General features: G+C 43.2%; 1 protein-coding gene across 1 annotated transcript; it reads left to right on the plus strand.

The window, feature by feature from the left end:
• The first annotated feature begins 203 nt into the window (after positions 1-203).
• sts (steroid sulfatase (microsomal), isozyme S) lies at positions 204-13067 on the plus strand. Its single transcript, XM_024425797.2, has 11 exons — positions 204-276; positions 3356-3524; positions 3805-3926; positions 4364-4486; positions 5022-5188; positions 7775-8022; positions 8314-8450; positions 10085-10222; positions 10612-10771; positions 11186-11307; positions 11470-13067. Exons 2-11 carry the CDS (start codon positions 3370-3372, stop codon positions 11904-11906), a joined length of 1809 nt encoding a protein of 602 aa, XP_024281565.1. The 5' UTR covers positions 204-276; positions 3356-3369; the 3' UTR covers positions 11907-13067.
• Positions 13068-16334: the final 3267 nt, after the last annotated feature.

Raw genomic sequence — 16334 nt, forward strand, 5'->3', positions numbered from 1 at the left:
ACCTTATGTTCCTGACTCAAGGGGTATCTAAACATGTTAAATAAATATGGGCAGGGATTAAGGCTGCACATTGGATTGTAGATTGCACCATAGAGGGTTGAAATCTACAGTATTTTAGTCTTGATTGCACTATGTTTAGGCAGCTCACAGGTCACTTAAAATATTTGGATTAACCATAATCCAATGAGACTGCTTCATTCCTAGTCACATGCCAGTTGACAAAAAACGTACTTCCTGTTTCTAGTAAAACATTTCGAGACATGTATAACCACGAAGGTATGATTTGAACGACGTGTATTCTGTCTTAATTCAACAGATATCTTTATGTTGGTATTTTTGGAAATTGTTAAACGCGTATCACTTGTAGGAGCGTTCCTATTGAATTTGCAGGATAGTTGTAGTAGGCAGTAGCCACCGTCAAAACCTTGTTTTAAGAGTTGGACTGGCCTATGCTTTCTGTTACCGGTTGGTAGCCAGCTAACACTCAGGAACCAACATTTGACTTTTGAACAAACACATGAATGCTTAGCCAATAACCACTTTACTTATTATGCTCAGCAATTGCCCCTCTGGCTTTCTCGCTCTCTCTATTTATAGTCTAGTTTGGCAGTATAGTATTGATCGCTACTTAAGAGTATATGGAGACAGCAGGCATGTACTGTCTGCATGCATATTTGGCTTTGTAGCTTAGACACATCATGTTATTGGTTTCTGAGCAAGATGGTGAGGGATTTCAGACATGGTGAAGAAACAGCATGATTCAGTAAACAGGCATGCTATTATATCATCCTTCATTGATTAAGGCACAGAAGGGCATAGCCTTTACCAGGGATCATCAACTAGATTCAGCCGCGGGACGATTTTCTTTCTTGAGCTGATGGTCAGGTTGCCAGAACATAATTACAAATAATTTGTATACTGCAGATTGATAGCAAGAAGCCCAAACGCCTATAATATTTGTCTAAAACATAATCATTTCAAATCTTGCTTACAATTGTATACGACCAGATACATATCTCGATTATGGGTGGGAATACTTGCTCTAGCTTTCTTCAAATCAAAGTTTATTGGTCCCGTACACAGATTAGCGGGTGCAGCGAAATTCTTATGTTACTACCTCTTAAAAATGCAGTAAAATGTCAAACAATTAAAATGTAAGGAGAGAAAAAAGACAACGCGGGGCAAATCTGATTAGCAAGCCAAATAGCCCTGTAGCAGTAATCAAATGCAATCTGTACCTATATACACAGGATTCACACAAGATCAACTAAGAATTATATGTACAGCAGTATACAGTATTCAGACCCCTTGACTTTTTCCACATTGTGTTATGTTACAGCAGTCTTCTACAATGGATTGAAATGAATTATTTTCCTCATCAATCTACACACAATACCCCATAATGACAAAGCGAAAACATAAAAATAAAATAAAAACAGAAATACCTTACTTCCATAAGTATTCAGATCCTTTGCTATGAGACTCGACATTGGTGCATCCTGTTTCCATTGATCTTCCTTGAGATGTTTCTACAACTTGATTGGAATCCACCTTTGGAAAATGTAATTGATTGGACAAGATTTGGAAAGGCACACACCAGTAATGTCCCAGAGTTGACAATCGGGGGAGAAGGGCCTTGGTCAGGGAGGTGATCAAGAACTCGATGGTCACTTTGACAGAGCTCGAGAGTTCCTCTATGGAGATGGGAGACTCTTCCAGAAGGCCAACCATTTCTGCAGCACTCCACCAATCAGGCCTTTACTGTAGAGTGGACAGATGGAAGCCACTCAGTAAAAGGCACATGACAGCCCGCTTGGAGTTTGCCAAAGGGCACCTAAAGACTCTCAGACCATGAGAAACAAAGTTCTCTGGTCTGATGAAACTAATATTGAACTCTTTAGCCTGAATGCCAAGTGTCACATCTGGAGGAAATCTGGCACCATTCCTACGGTGAAGCATGGTGGTGGCAGCATCATGGGGATGTTTTTCAGTGGCAGGGACTGCGACTAGTCAGGATCGAGGGAAAGATGAGTGGAGCAAAGTACAGAGAGATCCTTGATGAAAACCTGCTTTCAGGACCTCAGACTGGGGTGAAGGTTCACCTTCCAACAGGACAGCGACCCTAAGCACATAGCCTAGACAATGCAGGAGTGGCTTCGGAGCAAGTCTCTGAATGTCCTTGAGTGGCCTGGCCAGAGCCCGGATTTGAACCCGATCGAACATCTCTGGAGAGACCTGTAAATAGCTATGCAGTGACACTCCCGATCCAACTTGACAGAGGTTGAGAGGATCTGCATAGAAGAATGGGAGAAACTCCTTAAATACAGGCATGCCAAGCTTGTAGTGTCATACCCAAGAAGACTCGAGGCTGTAATCGCTGGCAAAGGTGTTTCAACAAAGTACTGAGTAAAGGGTCTGAATACTTATGTAAATTTGAAATAATAATTTTTTAATACATTTGCAAAAATTTCTAAAAATATTTTTTTGCTTTGCCATTATGGGGTATTGTGTGTAGATTGATGAGCATTTAAAAAAAAATATATATTTTAGAATAAGGCTGTAACCTAACAAAATGTGGAAAAAGTCAAGGGGTCTGAATACTTTCTGAAGGCACTGTGTATGTGTGTGTGTGTGTATATATATATATATATATATATAGTATATAGAGTAAGCTATGTCAAGAATCCAGTGTATAAATACATATGCCCTGTGTATAAACAGTAACTGAAAAACAATGTACAATAGGATAAATAAATATTATGATGTGCTATGTCGGGGATAAAGTATTTAAATAGACAGTGTGAAATGGGATGTGACGAGTGGTTCAATGTGTGTGAGTGCGTGTATGTGCATTTGTTTGTGAGTATGAGGTTTGTGTTTGTGTATCAACAGTCTGATGGCCTGGTAAATATAAGCAGTTTCAGTCTCTCTGTCTTAGCTTTGATGCACCAGTACTGTCTCTGTCTGTCGGATGGTAGCCGAGTGAACCGGTGGCTGAGGTCCTTAATGATCTTCTTGGCCTTTACTTTGACTTCGGGTGCCGTCAATGTCCTGGAGGGCAGGCAGCGTGACCCCGGTAATGCGTTAGACTGCCCACACTACACTCTGGAGAGCCATGATGCAGTTGAGGGCAGAGCAGTTGCCCTACCAGGCGGTGATGCAGCCCAACAGAATGCTCTCAATGGTGCATCTGTAGAAGTTTTTGAGAGTCTTAGGGGCCATGCCGAATTTCTTCAGCCACCACGATGTCGGTGTGCCGAGACCATTTCAGGTCCTCAGTGGTGTGCACGCCGAGGAACTTGAAGTGCTTGACCCTATCCAATCTCTCGTATTGCCTCTGTCTTTGCTTCTCCAGTGTTCATTTGAAAAATGAAGTCCCCATGGATCCCATGCTGTCTAGGTTTACTGTTGTTGTTTGATGCGTGCTATGCCTTGAATGGTGACAAAAGGCCGAATTTTGTCCTGATGATGGTCGATGACTTGGGGATTGGAGACTTGGGCTGCTATGGGAACACAACCTTGCGGTAAGTCACAGTGATATAAACTGCAACAGGCTTTTTTTGAATGTTCTTTCCCATGTTTCTAAGCATGGCTTTCCTGCATTTACATAGACTTCTCACTTGTAGCTGTGATTCCAAACAAAAATGTACATTCTCTGAAGACAACGTTCTATTATATTCCTTTTATTCTGACTTCTAATTCTTGCTGTGCCTCAGTGCTCACCTTTTTAAACACAACTAAAACGCCTCCTTCCAGATGATGAGCCCAGCTGGGTGGTAATGTGCTGTGTCGTTGTGTCTGCAGGACCCCCAACATCGACATGCTGGCTCAGGAGGGGGTGAGGCTGACGCAGCACATCGCTGCGGCCCCCCTCTGTACGCCCAGCAGGGCAGCCTTCCTGACGGGCCGATACCCGATACGATCCGGTGAGGCGAGTCATAAACAACAAATCAAATGTTATATGTCACATGCGCCGAACGGGCGTAGACTTTACTGTGAAATAGTCAAAATAATAACACAATAGCAATAAAATATACTACAACAACAACAACAGCAAGAGCTCAACGTGTAGCCTATCCTCCTGTGTTTTGACACAAAGCTTTGCCTAGTACTATAATTTGATCACTTAACAGATCACTAGCTTGTATTGATAGGCCTTACTAGTATTATGTGGTGTTAGGGATGCATTAGTTAGGCTATGTGGAGAAAGCAGTTCATAGGACAGGATAACTAGCATGTTGACCACAATGCAGCAGGTTGAATAGTACATCATCATTCCACTGTATAATTTTATACTTTGTTACTCTCCCCACTTTGTGATTTGATATCCGTTTTTGATCCTATTTTTTTTTGTCTTGAACAGGTATGGCCGGCCTTGGACAGTTAGGGGTTTATATCATCTCTGCTGCATCTGGCGGTCTTCCCAGTGAAGAAGTCACCTTTGCCAAGGTGGCCAAACAACTGGGCTACGAGACTGCTCTCGTAGGTGAGCCAAAGTCCTCTCCTTTGTTACTATGTAAAGCGTCTTTAGGTCCATGAAAAACTCTACATATAACCCATTTATTATCGTCATGAGTATGTATCAATACTTCTCACTTTGGGAATAGGGAACACGCAGAAGCAGTGACAGTTCATTTGATTGGTTGCAGCAATGTGTCTGTTTTGTTTGAATGTCTTTAAAATTCTGACTGTATAGCTATAGCTACATGATTGATTTGATTTGAACAGTATAATAGCTTTCGTACTCGTATTGGCTTCTCAATGGTTGCCCAGACAACAGCCTACAGCACATTTACATGTGAGTTGACATTCAAGGTCTTGTTCTTTGATGTGCAATATGCCTCACAGGCTTTTCAGTAACCCAAGTTGACATATTATTAAATGTAATAATTGGCTTTATTGAGCTTTTTTCTCCACTGTTGAAAACACTTTGTGTTGCCTTTCAAGGTCGTTGTTCTTTGAAGATGCCTTAAGTTTCCAGTCTATATGGTCCGTCACCTGGCCGCTTCTTTCCACTGTAGGAAAATGGCACCTTGGTCTTCACTGTGAGAGGAACGACGACTTCTGTCACCACCCCAGTGCTCACGGCTTCGACCACTTCTACGGTATAACCCTGACCAACCTACGTGACTGTCAGCCCGGCCACGGCTCCATCTTTACCAATGTCCAAGCACACATACCATTCAAGGTGATGTACAGTGTACAATACATGTTTATGACGTACACTATTTTGGTTGAACCTTTTTAAATTAAAATCAAAAATATATGTTCTGCTGACAATAATGACAATTCATGTTTGTCTTTAATGCAGGGTTTAATCTAAACCGCATGTACAGTGGGGCAAAAAAGTATTTAGTCAGCCACCAATTGTGCAAGTTCTCCCACTTAAAAAGACGAGAGAGGCCTGTAATTTTCATCATAGGTACACTTCAACTATGACAGACAAAATGAAAAAAAAAATCCAGAAAATCACATTGTAGGATTTTTAATGAATTTATTTGCAAATTATGGTGGAAAATAAGTATTTAGTCAATAACAAAAGTTTATCTCAATACTTTGTTATATACCCTTTGTTGGCAATGACAGAGGTCAAACATTTTCTGTAAGTCTTCACAAGGTTTTCACACACTGTTGCAGGTATTTTGGCCCATTCCTCCATGTAGATCTCCTCTAGAGCAGTGATGTTTTGGGGCTGTTGCTGGTGTGACGACCCTCCCACTCTGTCTGCCGTATTCTCTCTCTGTTATTTCCTTATTAGGATGCTGGTGGGCGGAGTTGGGAGGGTCGTCAGCTACATGGGAAACACCTGGGCCCGATGTCTCCCAGGATAAATACACCACTTCCCCATTCATGGAGGAGACTCTCCATGCAGATACCTTTATGGATTTTGTTGTGTTTCTTGGTGGTTTTTTGGTTGTTTGCGACAGCATCTTTCAACACCCTGCATTATCACATTCATGCATGCAAAACACTCACTTACACTACTGATTACTGATTACATACACCATTGTATATTTTCCTTAGTTGCTTTAGTTAATAAATATATATTTTGTTACGCCTTATCTCCACGTTGTCTCCCTTTTGTTACTGGCTTTGAGCCGGTTCGTGACACTGGGCAACACAGACTTTTTTTTATGGGGTTGAGATCTGGAGACTGGCTAGGCCACTCCAGGACCTTGAAATGCTTCTTACGAAGCCACTCCTTTGTTGCCCGGGCGGTGTGTTTGGGATCATTGTCATGCTGAAAGACCCAGCCACGTTTCATCTTCAATGCCCTGGCTGATGGAAGGAGGTTTTCACTCAAAATCTCACGATACATGGCCCCATTCATTCTTTCCTTTACACGGATCAGTCGTCCTGGTCCCTTTGCAGAAAAACAGCCCCAAAGCATGATGTGTCCACCCCCATGCTTCACAGTAGGTATAGTGTTCTTTGGATGCAACTCAGCATTCTTTGTCCTCCAAACACGACAAGTTGAGTTTTTACCATCATCTGACCATATGACATTCTCCCAATCTTCTTCTGGATCATCCAAATGCTCTCTAGCAAACTTCAGACGGGCCTGGACATGTACTGGCTTAAGCAGGGGGACACGTCTGGCATTGCAGGATTTGAGTCCCTGGTGGCGTAGTGTGTTACTGATGGTAGGCTTTGTTACTTTGGTCCCAGCTCTCTGCAGGTCATTCACTAGGTCCCCCCGTGTGGTTCTGGGATTTTTGCTCACCGTTCTTGTGATCATTTTGACCCCACGGGGTGAGATCTTGCGTGGAGCCCCAGATCGAGGGAGATTATCAGTGGTCTTGTATGTCTTCCATTTCCTAATAATTGCTCCCACAGTTGATTTCTTCAAACCAAGCTGCTTACCTATTGCAGATTCAGTCTTCCCAGCCTGGTGCAGGTCTACAATTTTGTTGATGGTGTCCTTTGACAGCTCTTTGGTCTTGGCCATAGTGGAGTTTGGAGTGTGACTGTTTGAGGTTGTGGACAGGTGTCTTTTATACCGATAGCACGTTCAAACAGGTGCCATTAATACAGGTAACGAGTGGAGGACAGAGAAGCCTCTTAAAGAAGAAGTTACAGGTCTGTGAGAGCCAGAAATCTTGCTTGTTTGTAGGTGACCAAATACTTATTTTCCACCATAATTTGCAAATAAATTCATTAAAAATCCTACAATGTGATTTTCTGGATTTTTTTCCCTCATTTTGTCTGTCATAGTTGAAGTGTACCTATGATGAATATTACAGGCCTCTCTCATCTTTTTAAGTGGGAGAACTTGCACAATTGGTGGCTGACTAAATACTTTTTTGCCCCACTGTATAGAGAATCGTTCTGCTACATCTGAATTGCTTGCCGCTTGGGGTTTTAAGCTGGATTTCTGTAATAGCACTTTGTGACATCTGCTGATGTAAAAAGGGCTTTCTAAATGCATTAGATTTGTCTACAGTTTACTCTCCAATAGTCAGCACCTCTACAGCCATTTTGGGATGTGCTTCAGCTCATGCTTTTTACTACAGTGTTGCGTTGAGTATTTTAACTTTTATTTATGTATCCTGGTGTAGCATGCGGTCCCGATCTGTTTCTGCTCTTGCCAACTCCATTGCTGTCACTGTCAAGCCAAACACAGTGATAAGGAGTTGGCATGATGGCATAAACGGACTGTTAATCAGACTAGTTTTAATGTTTGTTGTATGTAGTTTGTTTGGCCTTTTAGCTATAAAGAAACATGTCCCTCAGGGATATAGGATAGTAAAGATTCTCAACTCTACCCTACAAGACCCTGGGAGTGGGTGTGGCTACCGTGACCCTCCTGCATGCGAGGGGTGTGGTCACCGTGCGGAGGAAGTTGGTGCTGAGCGCGGTGGCGTGGTTGGGCGCGGCGGCGGCCATCTTTGGCACATTCGTCGCCACGTTCCCCTACTTCAACTGCTTTCTGATGAGGAACCGGGAAGTGGTGGAGCAGCCGTATGTCTCGGAGAACCTGACCCAGAGAATGACAGATGAAGCAGTGGACTTTTTAGAAAGGTGTGTGTTGAGTTTTTAAAATGTATATTTCCCCTACTACGTGATAGACTGAGACGGAATAGAAGCCAAATCAAGTGTTTGTGTGTGCGTGAGTGTGTTTGATTATTGATGTTTGTTTGTGTCTTGCATGTGGGAAAAAACTCTGAAGGGCATGTAAGGAAAGTGTGTAAAGGGCCGGTGTCCTAGGTGACTGTGTCTGTAAAATGAAAGCATATTGTACACAGTAGTTTGCATTGTTGTCATACAATTATTTTCTTCCATTTACACTGTGTGTGTTGACTATTTTGACAGGAACTCTGCACTACCCTTCCTGTTGTTCTTCTCCTTCATCCAAGTGCACACGGCCATGTTTGCATCGCCAGCCTTCCAGGGGACCAGTCAGCACGGTATCTATGGAGATGCTGTCCACGAAGTAGACTGGAGTGTAGGTAAGACTTGATATTTACTTTATATTGCTGTATGGCTTTCTTTTTTTATGTCCAATAAGGTTGGAAGATTTAAAATGTCCACACTAATTATATTTGAAAGGTTGGAAGATTTGATTGACTTTTACCTAAACTTAGCAAAAAAAAGTCACTGTCAACTGTGTTTATTTGCAGCAAACTTAACATGTGTGAATATTTGTATGACCAAAACAAGATTCAGCAACTGAGACATGAACTCAACAAGTTCCACAGACATGTGACTAACAGAAATTGAATAATGTGTCACTGAACAGAGGGGGTCAAAATCAAAAGTAACAGTCAGTATCTGGTTTGGCCACCAGCTGCATTAAGTACTGCAGTGCATCACCTCATGGACTGCACCAGATTTGCCAGTTCTTGCTGTGAGATGTTACCCCAGTCTTCCATCAAGGCACCTGCAAGTTCCCGGACATTTCTGAGGGGAATGGCCCTAGCCCTCACCCTCCAATCCAACAGGTCCCAGACATGCTCAATGGGATTGAGATCTGGGCTCTTCGTTGGCTATGGCAGAACACTGACATTCCTGTCTTGCAGGAAATCACTCACAGAACGAGCACTATGGCTGGTGGCATTGTCATGCTGGAGGGTCATGTCAGGATGAGCCTGCAAGATGGGTACCACATGAGGGAGGAGGATGTCTTCCCTGTAACGCACAGTGTTGAGATTGCCTGCAATGACAACAAGCTCAGTCTGATGATGCTGTGACACACCGCCCCTGACCACAATGGACCCTCAACCTCCAAATCGATCCCGTTCCAGAGTACAGGCCTCGGTGTAACGCTCATTCCTTCGACGATAAACGCGAATCCGACCATCACACCTGGTGAGACAAAACCGTGACTCATCAGTGAAGAGAACTTTTTGCCAGTCCTGTCTGCTCCAGCGATGGTGAGTTTGTGCCCATAGGTGACATTGTTACCGGTAATGTCTGGTGAGGACCTGCCTTACAACAGGCCTACAAGCCCTAAGTCCAGCCTCTCTCAGCCTATTGCGGACAGTCTGAGCACTGATGGAGGGATTGTGCTTTCTCAGTGTAACTCAGGCAGTTGTTGTTGCCATCCTGTACCTGTCCTGCAGGTGTGATGTTCAGACGTACCGATCCTGTGCAGGTGTTTTTACACGTGGTCTGCCACTGCGAGAACTATGAAATGTCCATCCTGTCTCCTTGTCTTAGGCGTCTCACAGTACGGACATTGCAATTTATTGCCCTGGCCACATCTGCAGTCCTCATGCCTCCTTGCAGCATGCCTAAGGCACGTTCACACAGATGAGCAGGGACCCTGAGCATCTTTCTTTTGGTGTTTTTCAGAGTCAGTAGAAAGGCCTCTTTAGTGTCCTAAGTTTTCATAACTGTGACCTTAATTGCCAACCGTCTGTAAGCTGTTAGTGTCTTAACGACCGTTCCACAGGTGCATGTTCATTAATTGTTTATGGTTCATTGAACAAGCATGGGAAACAGTGTTTAAACCCTTTACAATGAAGATCTGTGAAGTTATTTGAATTTTTACGAATTATCTTTGAAAGACAGGGTCCTGAAAAAGGGACGTTTCTTTTTTTGCTGAGTTTAATATGTCATGTTTCATAACATCTGTTCTTAGGTCAGCTCATGCAGACTCTGGACCGGTTGAACCTGAGGGAGAACACACTGGTGTACCTGACCTCAGACCAGGGTGCACACCTTGAGGAGATCTCAGTCCGGGGGGAGGTGCACAGAGGCTGGAACGGGATATACAAAGGTACGGTCTGTTACAGCTTCAGAAGAACAGGTCAACAGAGACCGAACAGCCAGATGTCGAATTTTCGGTTAAAACAGATTTTTTTTGTTAATAGGTTAATAGGAGAAAAAATACTCAACCTAGAAGTGCATGTGCAGAGAGGCTTTAACTTGCATCTGCAGTGGTTTAGTAGGGTATATTAATAGGAATGTAAATGGGAAGTCAGAGCCAGTCAATGTGTAGAATAATGGATCACTAGATAAATAGCTCAGATTATCTAAATGTCCTCATGCATAAGAGACGAGATGTTTCCATGAAAGGGTCTGGCAAGCCTTATATTTTGGGTCGAGTGATAAAGGACTTCCCATATTCTCAGTCCTCACAAAGTGCTTCGATCTGTCTCTGAGCAGCCGGGAAATCCACCAATTGGGAGGGGGGGATCCGAGTTCCAGGACTGCTCCGTTGGACTGGGATGTTACCTGCAGGGAAAGACATTGATGAACCCACCAGCAACATGGACATCTTCCCTACTGTGGTGAAGCTAGCTGGAGGGACGGCACTGGGGGACAGGTGAGTGCTGTGAAATTGCTGAGGTCTGAGGGGTTTTGTTTGTTCATTGGCTTCTATTGCTATGGGTAAGCCCAAAGCACTTGGTAGGTTTTCTAGCAACCTCGTCTGTCAGTCAAAACTACAGCTTTTGGAATCTAGGTCACCATAGAAATGATATGCACTCTGTGCTCTGAATCACCCCCTAGCTAGAGACATTATATTCACAACAGGTGTCACAAGGGACCTGCTAGAAAAAAATCTCAGCTAATGAAAAAGCTCTCAAAACGGATCAGGCTGATCTAAACCTTTGATCCAAGGTTTTCATGGGCCTTTGAGGTCTCGCTGCCTACGCAAAGGATCATTCCTACAGTGTGCTCCATTTCTGTGTCTCAGAGATAATCTATTGTGTTGTTTGTGTGTGTCTTCTCTTCCTAGAGTGATAGACGGTCATGACCTCATGCCCCTGCTGCAGGGGAAAGTAGAGAGATCAAAGCACGAGTTTCTCTTCCATTACTGTAACGCCTACCTCAACGCTGTCAGGTGGCAGCCTCCCAACAGTAAGTCCACATTTCCAATGTAATAGTTTTAAGAATGCAATTGAATTAGCAGTAGCAGTGCTGCTAATTATGATTTGAGTAATAATTCCAATGGTTTTTGTAAGCAAGTTAACTTGAAATGTAAACTACTATGGTGGTTGTAATTCATTGTAAATCTTTAAGGTTATACAATATGGAAGTTGTTCTTTTTCACTCCGGACTTCTACCCCGAGAACGGGACAGCCTGCATGCATACCCATGCCTGTTTCTGCACCACATCCTACGTGACCTACCACGACCCCCCTTTACTCTTTGACCTCTCCCGCGACCCCTCGGAGACCACACCCCTGACCCCAGACACGGAACCTGCCTTCCACTCGGTCCTGGAGAAGATCCTGGCCGCGGTGGCTCTCCATAAGGAGTCCATCACCCCCGTTAAGGACCAGCTCGCCCCGGGACACGTCCTATGGAAGCCCTGGTTGCAGCCCTGCTGCTCCTCCCTGTCCCAGCTCTGCAGGTGTGAGAGAGATGGTGGGAGACACGGCCACCGGAGCACTGCGGCGGCAGAGGCAGACTCCACAGGACCAGCACATCATTGCTTAACACTGAGGGGAGGGTAACGTAGGAATCCAGAACCAATCTTTTAGTGGGTATGTAAACAATCTGTGACAAGAGACAAACGGCAGGGAAATGACCCCCATTTAAATGTTTGATTTAACCAGGTAGGCCATTTGAGAACAAGTTCTCATTTACAACTGCGACCTGACATTTTAACTGGGCTTGTGGGTAGAAGTGACTTGGATCTACTTTACGTGTGTATGTGACTTCACTGGGTGATCTGTATAACAGACATTTTAGTGTTTGGCCTCTCAGGCACACATCCCGTAAAATATCCAGTAAATTGCGTTGCCTACTCTTGCTCCCTGAGAGGTTTATGCAGATGCTGCTATTTGGACTAAAATGTATTTTAAAGCACTTTTTGATAAATGTATTTGTAAAAAAAAAAAAAAAAAAAGCGCAATATGAATCAAATGTGATTGTTGAGGCCAGTCCTCAAATATATAAAGTAACCAGTATATATAGAGGAGAAACCTAGCACATTGTACAGGAGAGGAGAGCAACTCGATGCACTGATTCGCACAAGGTCCACCTCAAGTTGGGGAATTACTGGTCTTATTCTCCGGGGCACTACAATAACCCTGTGTTACCCTTGTAGGGTACCGATGATCATTTAATCACTGTTCATCATTTAGACTCTACGGGGTCTCTGTAAAAGGCATCTGCACATCCAAGAAGCAATGAAACTGAGTGGACAACCGACATGAAAAGACATGGCTGTATTAACGAATAGAGCTGTATTAAGATGTTCAGTAGAGCTGCCGTGTCTAATGCCAACAGTCAGTACAGAGTCAGCCAGAGTCCCTGAGTCACACACGGCTCATCCCCCTGTGGCCACAGCCAGCAGCAAATCTTCATCACCCAGACTAGCTTTAAGCTTAGCTCTTCATTTGATCTCAGGTTTTCAGTGACATTTAGTTAATATGTATCTTATTCTCCCTTTAACTCCTATATCCATCAGCCTATTTGTCATAAACTACCATTAGCAAATCTCTGAATATTAAGGAGTACTCCCTCTCCCCTGTTCAGTCATTTATATGATGGATGCTGAATGCTGATTTATTTTTGCGCGTTCCCACACACCCACTATGCGTTGCATTTTATACCATGTGTTATTTTTGTTACCACGTGTTAATTTGTTTAAACACATTTTTCTAATGTAAACGAATAATGATCTGATTTGTGTGGGGTACCAGCTACAACAGCACTACTGTTGCTACCAATAACTACCAGAACCAACTACAGAACTACAGCGACGATCACTAGAACTGTATTCTACTTGACTGGTATTCTGACAATGTGTATAAATCTAATTATTTTCCTCCATCCATGGCCCTGTGATCACAGTGGCTGATCATTATTTGATCCATCCACAACAGAGTTTGGCAGTGATAGAAGCCAGCTGTTTATCTCGTCTTTCACTCGGGTCTGCGTCCCAAATGGCACCCTATTCCCTACATAGTGGACCACTTTTGACCAGTGGCCAGGGCTCTGGTCAAAAGTAGTGCACTATTTAGAGTGCCATTTGGGATGTAACCGCCGTGTGTTGGCTTGGCCGCTGGTCCATCACATCCAGCCCAGCCTCTCTGCTCCCGGACGCCAGGGAAGTGGAGCGCAGCACAGCGCTGCATGGACAGGCCTGCCAATGCACATGTGCACCTCAGAGATATGGCACCCTATTTATCTTTGACCTGGGCCCATACAGTTGAAGTCGGAAGTTTACATACACTTAGGTTGGAGTCATTAAAACTAGTTTTTACAACCACTCCACAAATTTCTTGTTAAAAAACTATAGTTTTGGCAAGTCGGTTAGGACATCTACTTTGTGCATGACACAAGTCATTTTTCCAACAATTGTTTACAGACAGATTATTTCACTTATAATTCACTGTATCACAATTCCAGTGGGTCAGAAGTTTACATACACTAAGTTGACTGTGCCTTTTAAACAGCTTGGAAAATTCCAGAAAATGATGTCATGGCTTTAGAAGCTTGTGATAGGCTAATTGACATCGATTGAGTCAGTTGGAGGTGTACCTGTGGATGTATTTCAAGGCCTACCTTCAAACTCAGTATCTCATTGCTTGACAGAAATCAGCCAAGTCCTCAGAAAAAAACAATGTAGACCTTCACAAGTCTGGTTCATCCTTGGGAGCAATTTCTAAACACCTGAAGGTACCACGTTCATCTGTACAAACAATAGTACGCAAGTATAAACACCATGGGACCACGCAGCCATCATACCGCTCAGGAAGAAGACGTGTTCTGTCTCCTAGAGATGAATGTACTTTGGTGTGAAAAGTGCAAATCAATCCCAGAACAACAGCAAAGAACCTTGTGAAGATGCTGGAGGAAATGGGTACAAAAGTATCTATATCCACAGTAAAACAAGTCCTATATCGACATAACCTGAAAGGCCACTCCGCAAGGAAGAAGCCACTGCTCATTAAACCGCCATAAAAAAGCCAGACTACGGTTTGCAACTGCACATGGGGATAAATATCCTCTCGTCTGATTAAACAAAAATAGAACTGTTTGGCCATAATAACCATCATTATGTTTGGAGGAAAAAGGGGGAGGCTTGCAAGCCGAAGAACACCATCCCAACCGTGAAGCATGGGGTAGGCAGCATCATGTTGTGGGGGTGCTTTGCTGCAGAAGGGACTGGTGCACTTCACAAAATAGATGGCATCATGAGGAAAGGAAAATTATGTGGATATATTGAAGCAACATCTCAAGACGTCAGTCAGGAAGTTAAAGCTTGGTCGCGAATGGGTCTTCCAAATGGACCATGACCCCCAGCATACTTCCAAAGTTGTGGCAAAATGCTATAAGGACATCAAAGTCAAGGTATTGGAGTGACCATCACAAATCCCCGACCTCAATCCTATAGAAAATTTGTGGGCAGAACTGAAAAAACGTGTGCGAGCAAGGAGGCCTACAAACCTGACTCAGTTACACCAGCTCTGTCAGGAGGATTGGGCCAAAATTCACCCAACTTATTGTGGGAAGCATGTGGAAGGCTACACAAAACGTTTGACCCAAGCTAAACAATTTAAAGACAATGCTACCAAATACAAATTGAGTGTATGTATGATTCTGACCCACTTGGAATGTGATTAAATAAGTAAAAGCTTAAATAAATAATTCTCTCTACTATTATTCTGACATTTCACATTCTTAAAATAAAGTGGTGATCCTAACTGACCTAAGACAGGGAATTTTTACTAGGATTAAATGTCAGGAATTGTGAAAACTGAGTTTAAATATATTTGGCTAAGGTGTACGTAAACTTCCGATTTCAATTGTATGTGTCTGGTCAAAAGTTGCCCACTATATAGGGTGTCAAAAGTCCTAGGTTCAGGATCGGGACAAGGGGAGGATGTTTTTCTTGAACTGAATTTTTGTGTGAACTAGTGCAATACTTACCCCCACGCAGCCTTATTTGAATGGTACAAGTGCAACAGCAGTGTCTGGTAGGACATCTGATGATCATATTACTTAGTTTGCTTTTTCATTTGTTATTCAAATGAATGTAGCTGCTGGACTTTTAAGGACCCTTCACCATCGAGGGGTTGCAATCAGCCTTTATCCAATCAACTGCACACACACAACTGTTTCCAGGTGTGTGCGTTTTAGACGGAGGAGAACATACTGCAGTAGACAGTGGAATAATGAAATGTACAGATGCTTCTTTTAGTTGGTACGTTCCCTGTAGAATAGCCCCTCTGGTCTTCTAGTGTTATTTTGAGTTTTCCTCCGAGAGAGAGAAAAAAACTCAATAATATTAAGCCAGGGAATCTATGTCCCCAGGTGTTAATTACAACTGTGGACAAAAATTTGGCTCATTATTAGCAACAGCAGGGAGGCTGGATAGCGGTAGGAAAACACCATGGTTACTTCACTTTAGTGTGTGGATGGTAAATCCTGTTTACTTACAGGACTGTGTGGCCTAGTTGGTGGTGTACAACTGATGTGCAATTCATTTGACACACTGATTGTGATACAACAGACGTTTCTATGACATCACGTAAATGTTTACATAGTCATTGTGTGGTTTCTGATCAAGCTAAATCTCAGCTTTGCTGTACAGATCTGCCCTTTGCTCTCATGCTGATGAGTGTGCAGTGCCAAACATATTTATTTAAACTCATCCGAAGTCTTTTTGGACAATTATGCTTTTATCAGTCACATTGGGATTGTAGTTATGATAATTCAGCCTTGTGTTAATAGACAGATATGGTTCTTTGTTTTGGGGTTAGATTATTTCAGCAATTGCTACTAGATTTGAAGGCAGTGAGTAATTTAAACAGCACATTTTGCCTTGGTATCCTCAGAAGATCTGGAGGGAGGTGTGTGTAGTGAGTGTGTGTGTGTGAGTTCAACCACCGGGGGATGATCTTGAACACAGTGCACGTCGATACCCTAGG

Source organism: Oncorhynchus tshawytscha, linkage group LG07, assembly GCF_018296145.1.
Source record: "Oncorhynchus tshawytscha isolate Ot180627B linkage group LG07, Otsh_v2.0, whole genome shotgun sequence".
Taxonomy (NCBI): domain Eukaryota; kingdom Metazoa; phylum Chordata; class Actinopteri; order Salmoniformes; family Salmonidae; genus Oncorhynchus; species Oncorhynchus tshawytscha.

Excerpts from the sequence above, each read along its gene's own strand:
- sts (XM_024425797.2), top strand. The coding sequence starts at position 3,370 with ATGAAGTCCCCATGGATCCCATGCTGTCTAGGTTTACTGTTGTTGTTT. Across the intron at positions 3,525-3,804 it reads TATGGGAACACAACCTTGCG|GACCCCCAACATCGACATGC; the intron begins GTAAGTCACAGT and ends TTGTGTCTGCAG. Across the intron at positions 11,308-11,469 it reads CAGGTGGCAGCCTCCCAACA|GTTATACAATATGGAAGTTG; the intron begins GTAAGTCCACAT and ends TAAATCTTTAAG.